This window comes from Tasmannia lanceolata, unplaced genomic scaffold (assembly GCF_043159265.1).
Source record: "Tasmannia lanceolata isolate RefF3 unplaced genomic scaffold, GAP_Taslan_0.1 ptg000004l, whole genome shotgun sequence".
NCBI classification, from domain to species: Eukaryota; Viridiplantae; Streptophyta; class Magnoliopsida; order Canellales; family Winteraceae; genus Tasmannia; species Tasmannia lanceolata.
The window spans coordinates 13,362,678-13,379,433 of NW_027518681.1; the positions used below are offsets into that span (position 1 = coordinate 13,362,678).

The 16,756-nt window shown below is 39.2% G+C and overlaps 1 protein-coding gene across 2 annotated transcripts; it reads right to left on the bottom strand.

Annotated features, from left to right (window-relative positions):
- Positions 1 to 1,263: 1,263 nt before the first annotated feature.
- LOC143875572 (cytochrome P450 734A1-like) lies at positions 1,264 to 13,326 on the bottom strand. Of its 2 annotated transcripts, none has more exons than XM_077377163.1 (4): positions 12,801 to 13,326; positions 3,430 to 3,674; positions 2,525 to 2,615; positions 1,264 to 1,824 (listed from the first exon to the last, which is right to left on the bottom strand). In XM_077377163.1, the coding sequence occupies exons 1-4, from the start codon at positions 13,299 to 13,301 to the stop codon at positions 1,411 to 1,413; spliced, it is 1,251 nt and encodes a 416-aa protein (XP_077233278.1). In that variant the 5' UTR covers positions 13,302 to 13,326; the 3' UTR covers positions 1,264 to 1,410. The 2 variants fall into 2 exon arrangements, with proteins under 2 accessions (XP_077233278.1, XP_077233279.1); XM_077377164.1 differs by lacking the exon at positions 12,801 to 13,326 and adding an exon at positions 6,925 to 8,261.
- Positions 13,327 to 16,756: the final 3,430 nt, after the last annotated feature.

The window sequence follows — 16,756 nt, forward strand, 5'->3', positions numbered from 1 at the left end:
GGTCCTACTAATATTTGCACTCCCATGTTTTGATAACTGCACAAACTTGCCTTGTCTTCGGTTTTTTAATCGGCTTCTGTGGGTTTTTTGAAAACAAAATGTTATCAGCACAACCATATTTTGATATTTGCATATAAACCCAGCTGTCTTTTCTTCTTTAGTTTGCTGTCGAGAGCTTTTTGGGAAATGTCAAAACCTTTTGACAGCACTTTAAATACTAAATGACAAGATGGTTTGTAAAAATATCAAAAATATGGTTGTGCTGATTTCATTTCCATTTGGAATTTGTAATAACTTTTGATAGGTGATAAAATACAAGGTGAATTTGTGCAGTTATGAAAACGGGAAATACTAGTAGCCTTTGACATAAATAATTTCAAGAATTTATGTGGTGGGGAAATACTGACAAGGCTATGGGATTCAATAAAAATAATAAAAAGTGAGCCTTTAGGTGATGATATCATCCATGATCCATCACCCAATTAAAAATGGGTTTTTTTTTTTTTTTTGCAAAAACAGGTCATAGTTGGAGGCTTTCCTAATTTGCTTGTAACCCATCTGTGCTAAAAAGTCTTCGACTACAACGTTTGCAAAGACCTAGATCAATGGAAAAGATCTACATGTGAAAATAGTAGAAAATGGGTTGAAGAAGAAAGAATGATAAAAAATCGGGTTGACTCATATGAATAAGTCGGGTCGAATCGGCAAAAGGTCAGGTTGACCATGAAAAAAATAGGCAAAAGATCGGCCGACCTAGACTTTTTGCGGTCGATCCGACTTTTTCAAGTTTGGCCTGATTTTTTTTGCCCCAATATTTTGTCGATTTTGTCGATTTAATGCCAATTTTGCCCAATTTATGGACAATGTTGCTGATTTTTTAATAGTAGTAGTTAGATATTCTTTAACTGTAGAAATTAGCTACCTTTTGTTATTTTTTAACAGTTGTAGTTACGAGCTATTTTTTTATGAGGAGTCCAAAAATTCAAGTAAAGGTCCGGGAGACGAATCCAAACAGGAAGTTCCTTAATTTTCTTTTTCTCAAGAGAAGCATCAGGTGTCCACCTTTGAAGGATGAGTGATCTCCCTCCCGAAGTTGTGACTAGTTAGTGCCTTCAAGAACTCGAGTGCAATCATCAACATTGGAAAACTTGAAGAGGAAAAAACCTTCTTTAAGGGTATACAATTGAAGCTCTCCAGTGAGGTTCTATGACAAGTAGAGCTTTATCTAGATAGATAAGGAAAACTTTCAATAACGAGTAGAACTTTTGAAGTAAACTTACTGCAGAGTCAATTAAGATCCAACCATAAAAACATTAAACATAAGCTTAGTACTTATTAACTCAGGACATATGTTCTTCCACATTTCTACTACTGAGAAGATAAGTTGCATCTCTAATTGCACTTTCGAACTTAAATCTTCTGAAAGATGAGGTGAGCTCCATGTCCAGGCTGTACAGTGAGCACGCAAGTTGGGGCATGAACATAAGTTGGGGACACGGCGAAAGTAAACCGTTGGAGAATCATCGCCAAGGCAATTTTTGCCTCAACTAAGGCTAGATTCTGACCCAGACATATCCTCGGCCCAATTCCAAACGGAAAAAATGTGGCAAGATGCCTCGCAGTTTCACGGGACCTCAAAGGATTAAATTTTTCGGCATCCTCACCCCATATTTCAGCATTGTGATGAACAGCAATCAATGGAATATAGAGTTGTGTGCCCGACGGAACATGGAGCTTCCCTAACATAATGTCCTTGTGTACTTCCCTCAGAAGTGAAGGAGCTGGAGGGTATAGACGGAGAGATTCATCAATTATCATACCTACCTGCAAATACAAAGTTACTTGTTAATTATACAAGTACATTATTTTTTATGGGGATTTGCTAGGGACCATAGCAAATGGCAGTTCGCGGGCCAGCTGTTGCATGAGAGAGCATCCACCTCAGATGAACTAAATGAATAAGACAAAATCAGTTGAAAAGTGAGCCTGTGTGGCTGCTCTCACATGCTATAGCCAGCCCGCAAAATGCCTTCTGCGATGATCCCTAGCAAATCCCTTTTTTATGACATGGGTGTATTTACCAAAACACTGCGGATGTAAACACATACTGAGGATCCGGTTAGCCAATGGATCAGACCCATTAATAGTCTGAAATTCAGATCTACGGACTCGACCTCAATATTGATAATGACAAATCCCCAATACACAATTTTAATAAAAACTAGTTTACACTCTAAACTCTTTTTAATCCCCTAGTTTAAAGAGGGTTGAATGTATTTGCAGTAGGAATCTGATGGTGACCATAGAGATGGAGGACTTCTTCGCGGGCCTTAGTTTGCCACTCTTGGTGGTATCCCAAGAGAAGAAGGGTCCAGGCGAGAAGGTTAGCAGTTGTTTCCTTCCCAGCAAAGTAAAATGTCTTGAACTCCCCTATTATTTCTTCCACCCTAATTCTCTCTTCTTTTTTCAGGCTCTTATTTGTGGAGATAAACGAACCAAGCAGATTTTTCCTTTTTTCGCTCACTTCTCCATAGTTCTCTATCAGCTTTTGCAAAGACTGCCGGATTTCCTTGTCCAATCTCCACAACCTCATGTTTTCCTTCGTAGGGACAAACCTACAAAACATAGTAATTAAAAAAATTATGTTCATGGGTAGGGGTGTTTGTTTGGAGATTTATATGGTGCCCGATGGGGCATGCTGGTGCAAGAGGCACCACCCTTGATATTTGATCCAACAGAATCTCCTTACACTATAAAACTAAAGAGAGGAGTGCCATTATCAAATATGCCACTCCTCTCTTTAGTTTATGGTGTAAGCCCCTATAGTCCAGTATTTTTCAAAAGGTTACGGCTAACACCATAGGATGATCCAATCCTCCCATTTGATGGGCCACAACGTAAGATTGTGCCCTAAAAGTCATTTCTAGAGGATGATCCTAGCCCGGTCTATATAAGATCTGCATATTATGAAAACCTCTATAGATTGGAGGGTTGGGATCATCCTATGGAAATGATATTTGGGGCACAATTAATTTAAGCTGTGGCCCATGAATGAACGGTTCGGATCATCCATGGTATAAATCTTTTTTTTGTGGGTTAGCTGGGGTTTGGCAGGACTCCTACCAGACACTAAAAAATAATGAGAATTACAATTGACGGAAGAAAATTTCGGAGTAGTCTCTTATATTATACAGTACTTTTTAAAAATATTGGACCATATGAGCTTATACCAGACTAAATGGCGTAAGTCAGTATAGGCCAGTATTTTTCAAAAAGTATAGTACGGCTTACACCGAATGACATGTGACGTGGATCCAATGGAGGAATGCTAAACAAAAGGATGTCAATGCAAAAATCAGCCGCAAGGGTGCCCCTATTGGATCCACTTCGAACGTCTGGTTAGGTGTGTGTTTTTTTTTATGTCCTCACCTGTAACCTGGTATGTACACCCTCTTCTGTGCATGCGAGACGAGAACTGCCTGTTCATCTTGCAATTTGAAAATCCTCTTTCCCTCTTGAAAACTGCTCCCAAATGCTGTTTTAGAGATTACATCAGCCGTGAAGTCGAGGAGATCCCCATACACCTCTATTTCAAATTCACTCTTTTCTCCTCCCTCCCTCTCCCACTTATCCAACATGTTTCTCGTGCTCTCTGTGATTGCAGGCACCCATTCCTGAAATCAACACAGAGCCAACAAGCATCAGTAAATGCGGACCATTGGATTGTGAACACGTGGGCCGACAGATCTTCGACAAGTGGTTTGCAAGTCCACGATCAAGACAAGTGCATTTCTGTTTGCAGGCTACTGATTGAACTGTTGGGATTATTTGATCTGATTTGTTTTTTTTTTCTTTGGTAAGTGATGATTTATGAGCAACCTAGTGTCTGGATCGATGTTTTGGGGATGTAATCCTAAATTGTGCATTGCTTCTCGTGTTTTTATGTGGTTATTTCCATATTGTCTTTGATCGTGTTATTGGATCAGATTTCTTGTTCAACGGGGTTTTTCCACACATATATAGTGAGTGCGGGCGAAGTCGGAGTTTTCGGAAAGTATGGCTCACTTGACAGGATTATCTAAACCATTCATTTGTTGGGGTTTTTCCCATCTGTAAATAGGTTGTTCCTCATAGATCATCTCCATAGGATTAACCTAACCTTCCCGCCAATATAGGTTATTATAATGTGCAATCCCTCTACAGATCGGAGGGTTAGGATAATCCTATGGTGATTATCTATGAGGAACAACCTAATTACATTTGAAATAGGTTGTACCCTATAGATCATCTCCATAGGATTATCCTAACCTTCCGGTTAATATAGGTTATTATAATGTGCAATCCCTCTACAGATCGGAGGGTTAGGATAATCCTATGGTGATTATCTATGAGGAACAACCTATTTACATTTGAAATAGGTTGTACCCTGTAGATCATCTCCATAGGATTATCCTAACCTTCCGGTCAATATAGGTTATTCTAATGTGCAATCCCTCTACAGATCGGAGGGTTAGGATAATCCTATGGTGATTATCTATGAGGAACAACCTATTTACATTTGAAATAGGTTGTACCCTGTAGATCATCTCCATAGGATTATCCTAACCTTCTGATCAATATAGGTTATTATAATGTGCAATCCCTCTACAGATCGGAGGGTTAGGATAATCCTATGGTGATTATCTATGAGGAACAACCTAATTACATTTGAAATAGGTTGTACCCTGTAGATCATCTCCATAGGATTATCCTAACCTTCCGGTCAATATAGGTTATTATAATGTGCAATCCCTCTACAGATCGGAGGGTTAGGATAGTCCTATGGTGATAATCTATGAGGAACAACCTATTTACATTGTAGCCCAACAAATGAATGATTTAGATCATCCTGTGAGGTGGGCTTAAAATAATTTTTTTGGGCACAACCTACTTACGTTGTGGCCCATCAAATGGACGGTTTTGGATCATCTTATGGTGTAATCCGTATAGTATTTTTTTTTGAAAATATTGGACAATATGGGCATCCTAGCCATCCGATCTATAGAGGATATGCATATTCTGGAAACCTCTACAGATCAGAGGGCTAGGATTGTCCTATGGAAATGATTTTTTTGGGTACAACCTATTTACGTTGTGGCCCAAGAAATGGACGATTTGGATCATCCTAGTAGGGGTGCAACTTGGGACGGGTTGAACCCGAATTTTGGGCTGGTTGGGTTGACAAAATTCAGGTTGGGTTTGGGTCCAGGTTGGGGTTTGGCAACCCGACCAAAATTCGGGTTGGGTTGGGGTGGGCATCAGGCAACCCTACCCAACCCGTAACCCGGCAAAGAATATGATTAATACATTACTTTTTGACATTTTTAGTTTTTCACATGTTATTTTTTCTAGCTTCTAATTTTCTATCCTTGAAAATATAATAGTGTATACTTTATATACTTATCAAAAAGTTAAAAACAAAAAGTAAAGGCAAACCCTAACATAGAAAGTAGAAATCCTTATTCTCTATTTCTCTTTAAGAGAAGCCAGCAGCCTCCAATCCTCCATCGGACCATCTCTCATTCTTCTTCTGTTCTTCCGCCACAGGACCTACAAGGTTCTCTCTCTCCGATTTTTTTCATTAAGATTTAAAGAGGCATTTGATGAGGTAACTGATTTAAAGAGGCATTTTTTTCATTAAGATTTCAGCAGAAACCCACCCCAACTTGGGAAATCGGGTTGGGTTGGGTTAGCCAAGCCGGGTTGAAACTCGGGTTGGGTTGGGTTAAGGTTGGGGGTTGAAGTTTTTGGGTTGGGTTGGGTTGGCCTCAATCCGACCCAACCCGCCCCGAGTTGCACCCCTAATCCTATGGCACAAGCTGTTTAGTACGTTTTTTGAAAAATTCTGGACCATACGGGCTTACCCCATATAAAAAATCGAAAGAGTCAATCTTGGTGTGCTAGGGAGTGCCAGGATCGATGCTAGCAGACAATTTTTGGGCCAACATGGGGAGATGTAAGTGCAATAAGGACAATTGATCTTACAAACTTCGTGATGCAACCCACATGGCCACATCCTTTGCTAGAAGATAAGTTAATCTTGGTTTGCTAGGGATTGCCAAGATCAATGCTAGCACACATTTTTTGGGTCAACACGGGGAGATGCAAGGGCATTCAATACCATTGATCTTACAAACTTCATGATGCAATCCACACCCATGCCAGGATCAAGGGCCCGGAATCATCCAATCAAATAATGGAGAGATGGCACAGATGGGGCCCAATTGGTTTGGGTTAACCTAGGGCAAACAGAAAAATTCGAAAAAAAGAAAGGAAAAGCCATCTCTAAGAAATCACAATAAAATTAGAGGATGGTGTTGCCGAAGGCCTCGACCCTAACCAGCAGAAATTAATTCGGATTGGCTTTCCGACTATAAGCATTCCCAATTCCATGTAATGCCAACAGCCAACATAACTCAAGCCAAAATCAGGTTGAACCCGACCCAATTTGCACTCTGAGTTAATCAGAACAAAATTTGAGGTTGGTGGTTGGGTTCGGGTCACGTCGGGTTCCCCAAGGGCTCAATCGTAACCCAAACCAAAATTAAATTTTCAACCCTAACCAAACACAACACAAGGAAATCCCAACCCAACCCTAGCCAAGTTGCACCCCTGGATAAAGAAACTAAGGACACGTTTGGATACCCACATGATTTAGATTTGGATTTCTCACATTTGCAGTTGAGAATTGGAATTGGAATTGCATCAGATCCTTAGATTTCCAAATCAGCATGAGGGTGATTGATATATTTTTGTATCCAAAACTCAAATCCAAATCCAAATTAAAAAGCATGAGTTATCCAAATGGCCTAAAGCATTTTCCTAATCATTTTATCATTTTACTTTGATAATTTTTAATGAAAATTTGGAGAGTGAGAGAGAGACCTTGACTCGTTCCATGTTAAAAGCCGTGTTACCGATTTTTCTATGGCGAACCCACTTCTCACCGTACACAGAAGGCATCCCATCTCCAAAGAGCTGCTTCACAATGGGGTCGAAGGGAACCCTCTCAATGACGCCACTTCTATTAAGTAAAACCTCTTTGATCAGCTCTGGATCTACTACTGCCAATCGCGGCTTCGATCCAAACCAACAGACGAACGTCATTCCATAGAGTTTGGACCGATAGTCATCAACTTTACCCGTGATACTCAGCTCTTGAATCTCACCCGTGTTTCCGAAGAAGAAAGTCCGGGGAGGCCCACTTAGGCCTTGTTTTTGGAAGTGGAGCTCTAGTTTCCATGGCACCCAGACGAAAGAGCGTATGGTTCTAAGGAGGAGGGAGACTAACAAAAGGAAAACAGAGAAGGTAGCAAAAAGATGAAGAGGAAGAGCCATGATGTGTTGTGGGGATTGGTAGATGAGAGAGTGGGAGGGAAGATTTTATGGGTGCTTATATAAAGTGGATGTTTATCGTGGGAGAGGGCTCCAACAATAAAAGCACATGGGAAGTGATATATTAGCCCCATTTTCTTCCCTAGACCACCTGCTAGTGTGTTTTTTTGATAGGTAAGCTGAGATTGAACATCTAAACTGACAAAACTCCTTGCCACTTATGACTACTCTTTTTACAATAAGGGATTTGCTATAGACCATCCAGAAGGCATTTCACGGACCGGCTGTGGGATGACAGTGCAGCCACCTCAGATAATAAGACAAAATCTGTATAAAAGTGAGACTATTTGGCTGCCCTCTCATGCAGTAGCAGGCCTGCAAAATGACTTCTACGATGGTCCCTAGCAAATCCCTTACAATAGCAGGGGCGGTGCAGGTAAGAAAAGGAAGGGAATAAAGGGTATTTTGGTCTGTCGTAATTTATAATAGACTGCCATCTGTTTTCTGTCAATAGCGGTGATGTGCATAACATGGTCAAATGACATGACCTGATTTGCAGATTAAGAAACGCAACCTATTTGAGGGCCCATCTCTGCTAAGTACTGGTAATTTATATTGGCCAGCTTTTCTTCCACGGGACACCCTCTCTAGTGTATCTATGATTACTCTTTTACACCTAAGGGGGTGGCCCAAGGAAAAAATGTTTCCAGCCCCCATCCCCCATTCTCAACATTTACGCCTCTTGTATTCGTCGCTTTCCTTAAGACGATATTCACCCCCCACCAAATCTGTGTAAGAGAGTCCACGAATTCACCTCCAAGATACAATGAAACCTGGTTCCAAACCAATTTGCTTGATGACGTTTTGCACCGACACCAAACCGAGAATCACCCTTAGATTTGACAAGTATGTGAGACCCAAGTGTTTGTTTCTCTAGAATAACAAACACTTGACAGATTTTTTAAAACACAAGTAGAAAACACTTTGTTGGGGAAACTAAAAGATCCATGGGTTTCTCAAAATTGAGTACCTCTAAATCTGGATGTTTTCCCTCTATTTATAGAGAACTTGTGTCCCTTCAAGTAGAAACACTCTTTGGAAACATCCCTTCAAAATTTCAAACCCATGTCCTTTTGATTGTGTCTTTTCACTTCTTGAATGGTCATGAACCTTCATGAAGTGTCATTTGGACATTGAACTTTTCATTCATGACTCTTGAAAGCAAAGGTCACGAACCAAGAGAAACACCCATTCGTTTTTTCTCTTATCAAAACATTTTGAAAAACTTTTTCATACTTTACTTTGACTCTAAAAACATGATTTTGAAAATCAAAATCCAACAAATTGTTCCCCCAAAATGTTTTTCCTGCAATGACAGTGACAAGTACAACTTTTTTTTATGGGTAAGCCGGGGTTAGGCAGACCTCTACCAGATATATTAGATAAATAAGAAAGATACACATGAAGCATTAGAGCAACCCCACAACCATGAAGGGGGAACTAAAACAAGGAAACGAAACAAAAGCAAAGCTCTTAAAAGATAAAATCAAAAAGACTGTAACAAGGCAGCATAACCAATGGCTTACGAACAAGACAAATTTGCTTAGACCGGCAGGACCGGCCTGCCGAAGAAGAAAATCAGAACCCCAATGTTAGCCTAGTTTTGGGGGGATTATGGAGAAGGAAGGCAGCATGCATGCAGAGGAAGAGGAAGGACGGAGAAGAAGTGGAGACCTCCATTTTTCCTTTAAACCGTATGCCAATTACCTTCTACATCAACGAGGCCCGAGGAGGAACATTCCTTTGATTTCCCAATGTGATGGTGATCATTCTCCTTGGGGGCGATGTTGTTATCAACATTATCAACCATTGTGAATTTGTCACTTAGAGTAGGGCTTCGAGGGGGGGGGGGGGTTCTTAGTGATCAGATTTGTCATGGGATTGACTCTTGTCAATATGGTGGTTCAAGGGGAGCTGAAGGTGCTCTGCAATGGAGGTCTCAGGTAAGTCGGACCGAACCGAATTTGGGGGCATTTTTTGCTTCCCAGCTTGCTTTGGAGGAGCGGGGTGCTGATCCAATGAGCTGCTGCAATCAGAAGACTTATGACTAAAATCATTGCAGATGTTGCAGGCTATAGGTTTCCAATCATATAGAATTTTTTGTGAAATTACTCATGAGGATGTTCGGAGGTTGATGGAGTCAGGGAGATGCTTAGCCTTAACTTGTATGCACAATCTGGCAAAGTTAAGTCTTGAAGCCTCTGCGGTATAGAAATCCACAGAGTGAGGTTTCCCAATGACACTGGTGTTTCTACTCAAGATATGAGGAGTCCAAAATTTCAAGTGAAGGCTCGGGAGACAAATCCAAACATGAAGTTCCGTAATTTTCTTTTTCACAAGAGAAGCATCAGGTGTCACCTTTGACGAATGAGTAGTCTTCCCCCGAAGTTGTGACCAGTTAGTGTTAGAGGAATTAGGTCAAGCAAGAGGTTGCTTGAAGCATTACACCCAAGGTATCTATTTTGGAATACCAAGTTTATTGCCTCCAGCCCCTATATATAGAGATACACTAGGGTTAATGACTAGTTAATGGACTCTAGCCCATCTAGGCCCACTACACTGGTACATTATATTATTAGGCTTATATTAGAACATAATAGGGTTATATCAAAAACCCAACAGTTAGTGCCTTCAAGCATTCGAGTGCAATCATCAACATTAATTTGAAAACTTGAATCGAAAAAAACCTTCTTCAAGGGTATACAAGTGAAGCTCTCCAGTGAGGTTCCCATGTAGCGTTTGGTGTACAGTTTGAAATAGTGTTTGAAATGCCGTTTTGCAAAATGGCGTTTTAGTTCAAAACGGCGTTTTGGCAAACGGCATTTTCATGTTTGGTTGGCCAGATCAAAATGATGTTTTCATGTTTGGTTGGCCAAATCAAAACGATGTTTCAAACTGCAAACGGAGGTATTGTGTTTGGTTGCAAATGTCCCAAAACGGAGTTTTAGTGATAAAATGACCAAAAAGGGCATTGTTTTAGGGAAGTTGGAGAGAGAGAGAGAGAGAGAGAGAGAGAGAGAGAGAGAGAGAGAGAGGGGTTAGGGTAAAAAAAAAAAGGTGTAAAAATGAGTTTTGGTTAGGGCAAACACATAAAAACCCACAGCCCAAAAACTCCGTTCAAAACGGCGTTTAGCAAATAGACCTCTCCCTCCATTTGCAAAACGTTGTTTGGAGGGTTCAAAATGGTGTTTCAAACGGTGGCTACGCACCCAAACACTCCCAAACGGTGTTTTAAACGGTACGCCAAACACGCACTTTGTCGATTTATTGCCAATTTTGCCCAATTTATGGACAGTGTTGTTGATTTTTTAATAGTAGTAATTAGATATTTTTAACCATAGTAAATAGCTGCTTTTTGTTATTTTTTTTAACGGTGGTAGTTATTAGCTATTTTTTACATATGTTTTTTTTACCACCCTACTGCTTATTACCGCCATGTATTTGTTAGATTTTTTTTGGTTTCTTATTACTACACTTCATTTGTTCTTCGTGGTACTCATTTGTTTTTTCATTGTGTCAACAATATCTAATTGAAAAAATCATTTGCAAGAGTTGCCATGATTAAGCGAAAGTAGGCCATGATTGGGGAGGGAAACAGTTAATGGCCACATCTGAATGAGTCGATGTAATAGGGGAAGAATTGACTGCAAAACGATGCTGAAATTGTGTCCATGAAAGTAGAGCTTGATGCGAAAAAGAAGAAATTTGAAGAGATGAGATCCTTAATACCTATAAAAGAAAGGGAGCGACGACAAAAGAGAAAAATTTTGAGTCTGAAAAAAGGAATAAAAATGGACGAAACATGCATACTGGCGGCAGAACTAAGAAAAACAGATCAAAGAATGTGTAAATAAATAACATGAGAGACTAAAGGAAATTATTATTTTTATCTTGAGAACTTTAACGAGCAATTAAAAAAATGGAGAATTGGAGAAATAAAAAGCTGAAGATATGAGGCAAGATTTAAAAATATCAAAGGGCTCTGCAGTATATTAAGAACTACGTTGGGAAAATGGAAAGCACCTGGAAATGTAAATTATAATGTTTAATGAGAAGTATTTATGGATTTGTCCTTTTTTTTTGGGTGTCCATTTTTTTCCACTAAGGTGGTGAATGAAGAAGTCCAAACTGTCCAAACTGAAAAGAATCCTATACTACTCTGAAAGCCTGAATGACAAAATTTTTAATGGGCTTCTTGTCCTAAAATTCTGTTGTGTCCCGCTTTTATAGCCTTAGATTCTACGCCTGGTTTCTTAAATTAATCTCATTTGTTTGGGCTTCTCTGCAAATTTTAGGTTGCAAAAACATAGTGCAGCTGCTGAAGATTCTTTCATTTTTTTTATTTTTTGTATGCCAAGCAATTGACTACAGACAAATGGAATTTAAGAGTGATAACAGAGGAATGCAGGTTAGGGTTGAGAAAAGGAAGATGAGAGAGGGAAAGTGATTTCTACAGGTATGTTGCCTTTTCTCACATCTGTCAACTGATCGATTAGATATTATTCTACTTAAATTTTCTTTATCTCATCTATCATGTGTTTACCATTCAATTTCTAAACCGATTTCGTAGCCTATCTTCTCTACCTTTCTCCATTTTTTCATACAATACATCGTGCATCACATGATTGGTCCCACTAGTATAGAATAGGAACGGTTTTATTTTTTATCGGTAAGCGGGGTTAGGCGGACCCCTACCAGTTTATTAATTAAATAAAGATGGTACGAAAAGAGAAACAAGACCACTCCCCAATCCTTAGAACAATGACTAAGGAAAGGGGCATAACGACCAAGGACATGATACCCTTAGAAATCAAAACTCAAAACAAGTAAGAGGAGAGAATAACCATGAATTCTAGAGCTAAACTCCAGACTTATGTGATTAAGCCCCTAGTGATCCAAGACTTCTTTCATCTTCTCGCTAAAATAGGAATGCTTGTTTCAAGAGAAGTTTTGGGCAGTATAAATAGGCCCCCATATATCTTAAATCGACCCCAAATAAAGGGCAGTGCTTAGGGGGAGAGAGAGATGGGGTCGATTTATCACTGCCCTAAGTTTTTGGTTTTTTTTTTCTCAAATGAAAGAACTGCCCTCCATGTGGCCATGTGGGCATATGTTCGGTTCCAGTAGGCAACAAGTATCCCTAGCACCAATCAAAAAAAAAAAAAAAAGTATCCCTAGCAGCACTCTTTTTCCTTATCATTTTACTTCATAATTTTTGATAGGAATGCTAAACTGAGGGGCGCCCTCACAAAACGTGTATGAAAGAGCGCTCTTTCATTCCTTTTTATGCAAGGGTGCCCCTCAATTTAGCATTCCTCAAATTTTAATGAATATGAGGAAATATTGAGAGAAAGAGAGAGGGAAACCTTGACTCGTTCCATTTTAAAGGCCGTGTTACCGATTTTTCTATGGCGAGCCCACTTCTCCCCATGTACAGAAAGCATCCCATCTCCAAAAAGCTGCTTCGTGATGGGGTCGTAGGCCACCTTCTCAATGACACCACTTTTATTCAGCAACACCTCTTTGATAAGGTCGAGATCGGCTATTGTCAATCGCGGGGTCGATCCAAACCAATAGACGAACATCTTTCCATAGAGTTTGGACCAGTAGTCATAGAATGGGGAGGCTCGGTGAAGGATCTCGTGAACGAAAGGCATCGAGCCAACTAGAGCCTTGGAACTCAGCTTTTGAATCTCGCCCGTGTTTCCGAATAAGAAAGGCTGGGGAGGCCCACTTATGCCTTGTTTTTGGAAGTGGAGCTGCAGTTTCCATGGCAACCAGAAGAAAGAGTTTACGCATCTAAGGAGGAAGAAGAAGAATAAAAGGAAAGCAGAGATGGTAGTAAGAAGATGAAGAGGAAGAGCCATGGTGTCTTTTTGTATATGTGGTGGATGAGCGAGGGAGTGGGTCTCCAGTTAAATGAGATTTGCAATTTATAACGGATGCGAGGCTCCTGATATTTGCACTACCATGTTTTGATAACTGCACAGACTTGCCCTGTCTTCGATTTTTTTATCGGCTTCTCTGGGTTTTTTGAAAATGAAATGTTATCAGCACAGCCATATTTTGATATTTGCATAAACCCAGCTGTCTTTTCTTCTTTAGTTTGCTCTTGAGAGCTTTTTGGGAAATGACAAGATGGTTGGTAAACATATTAAAATATGGTTGTGCGCAGATTTCATTTCCATTTGGAATTTTGTAATAACTTCTGCCAGGTGATAAAATACAAGGTGACTCTGTGCAGTTATAAAAACGGGAAATACTAGTAGCCTTGACATAAATAATTTCAAGAATTTATGTGGTGGGGAAATACTGACAAGGCTATCGGATTCAATAAAAATAATAAAAAGTGAGCCTTAGGTATCATGCATGATCCCTCACCCAATAAAAAATGGGATTTTTTTTTTGTTGTTGCAAAAACAGGTCATAGTCGGAGGCTCTCCTAATTTGCTTGAGCTGAATACTAAAGATCATCTTCGGGTCTGACGTGTATTTAATCTAAACTGTTAATATGATGGGCCACTGCAAGTAGGCAAGGCGCCTCACAAGTCACATGGTCATGTTCACATGCCAAATGAACAAAGCATTAAACCCTAATAAAATCAAGGGTCTAGGATCGTCCGATCAGGGTGGGGACCAATGATAACCGGCTGAATTTGTATTTGCTAGTTGGAATAGGTATCAAGTCAATTTGTGCTCAACCTAATGGGAAAACCTAGATCAATGGAAAAGCTCTACTTGTGAAAATGGCAAATCTAGAAACGAAGATCAATGTGACGATTGCCGGAGATGGTGAAGCTCTTTCCCACTCCCTCTTCGCATTTAAAATAGTCTGCCATCCGTATTCTGTCAATAGCGGTGATATGCATAACATGGTCAAATGACATATGATGATCCAAACCGTTCATCTATTTGGGCACATCGTAAATAGGTTGTGCCTCAAAAATCATTTCCATAGGATGATCCTAACCCTCCGATCTGAATTGATCTGAATATGGAGTGCCCCAAAAATCATTTATGGAATCTTCTACAGATCGGAGGGTAAGGATCATCCTATGGAAATGATTTTTGGGGCACAACCTATTTATGTTGTGCCCAAACAGATGAACGGTTTGGATTGGTCACGCGGCCCACGGAGAAAAAAATTTCTAAAAAAAATAAACGGTCAAGAAGACACCACTGAGATTTTTTTTTTTTTAATAAGAGAGTAGGATTGTAGAAGACACACTAGTCACCAGTGCCACATAAGTGGGGGCCATAAGAAGAAAGTCCCCTTTACCCTGTACACATTAGCTTAACCCTTTTTTATGTTTTAACATGCTACCTTTCAGCAAACATATATGAAAGGTAAGAAGCTGTGCGAACTCAATGATTCATATATATATATATATATATATATATATATATATATATATATATATTTTCGAATCTTGATTTTCTAGCCACCTTCTCCAAACGCTATGTCTTGCCCTTCCTTTGCAATTGTATGTATGCAGAGATTTGTCTTATTAGATGTGATGAAAAACTTCACGGAAATACTATTTCTTGAAAGGTTGCAAGCAATAACACGTAAAGAAAGAAGCTAGCAATAATAATCATTAGTAATATAGTAAAGTTTGGGTGGGAAATTACGGAGAATGGGTATCTGGATATGACAATTACGGAAAAAACTACAAAGAAGAGATATCAAAATATGACAATTACGAAAAAACTACTTTTCCTTATTAATTTTTTGAGGATATTACGAATTCCACACACCTGTAAAAATATTTACAAATTCTGGGCACCTTCAGACGAACAACAGATTATAGAAACCTCTACAGATTGGAGGGCTAGGATCAACCTATGGAAATGATTTTATGGGCACAACCTATTGATGTTGTGTTCCATCACATGGACGGTTTGGATCAACCTATGATGTGGTCCGTGCAGTTCTTTGTCGGCCTGTGCATTGCACGGGGATTTTTACTAGTATATATATATATATATATATATATATATATATATATATATATATATATATATATGAGGAAACTGTTGGTGAGCTTAAGCGCACCAAACTTATGGTGCGCTTAAGCTCCCCAATCACATGGGTCCCACATTTTCTGTGGTGATCCAAACCATTCATTTGCAAGGCCTTATGATAGATAGGGGGTGTACCAAAAATCAGCTCCATAGGATCATCCTAACCCCTCCATTTGTGGAGGACAAAAAATGGGCAGATTTCTGTCTGTCCATTTTTGTCCTTCACAAATGGAGGGGTTAGGATGATCCTATGGAGCTGATTTTTGGTACACCCCCCATCTATGTAAGGGACTTTCAAATGAATGATTTGGATCATCCTAACAAAGTGGGCCCCCATGTGATTGGGCGCTTAAGCTCACCATAAGTTTGGTTATATATATATATATATATATATATATATATATATATATATATATATATATATATATGAGGAAACTGTTGGTGCGCTTAAGTTGCCTCCCATTCGTTTAAATGTTTGGGTCCCACATACAAGAACCAATGGGAGGCGTTATAACAACTTAAGCGCACCAAAAAATGGTGCGTTTAAGCGCACCAACACTTTCCTCTCTCTCTCTCTCTATATATATATATATATATATATATATATATATATATATATATATATATATATATATATATATATACTAGCAAAAAACCCTGTGCGATGCACGGGCCGACAAAGAATTGTATAGACCACATCATAGGTTGATCTAAACCGTCCATGTGATGGAACACAACATAAATAGGTTGTGCCCCAAAAATCATTTCCATAGGCTGATCCTAGCCCTCCAATCTATAGAGGTTTCCATAATTCCTCTTCAATCGGATGGTTAAGATCACCCTATAGATTTTTTATTAAAAAGGCATAAAGGAGGGGTGTAAGATTGAAATTATATGGCTTTAATGGGGTGCCTTTGTTAAAAAGCATAAAGGTGGGGATAGGATTGAAAATATGTGGGTTTAATGGGTGCATTTGTCAAAAAAGTCAAAAAAGTGATGTGTAATTCTCATAGAATTTTTTAAAAATTCAAAAAATTCTCTTCTTTTCTCTTCTACTATATAGTATAACTAGTAAAGACCCGCCGTGCACCGCACGGCACGACAAAGAAAAGTAAATGATTCCAAAAATAAATAAGGTAAATAATGGGAATACAGATTTTCTAAAGTATTTGTAAAGAAGTGCAACCCTGGATAAGAAACATGGAAAAAGAACAGGAAATGAAATGGCAAAAGAACGTCTCCATTAAAGATCTCAACTAAGTGGAGAAGGATGTAAAATTTTTATGATAAGATGATA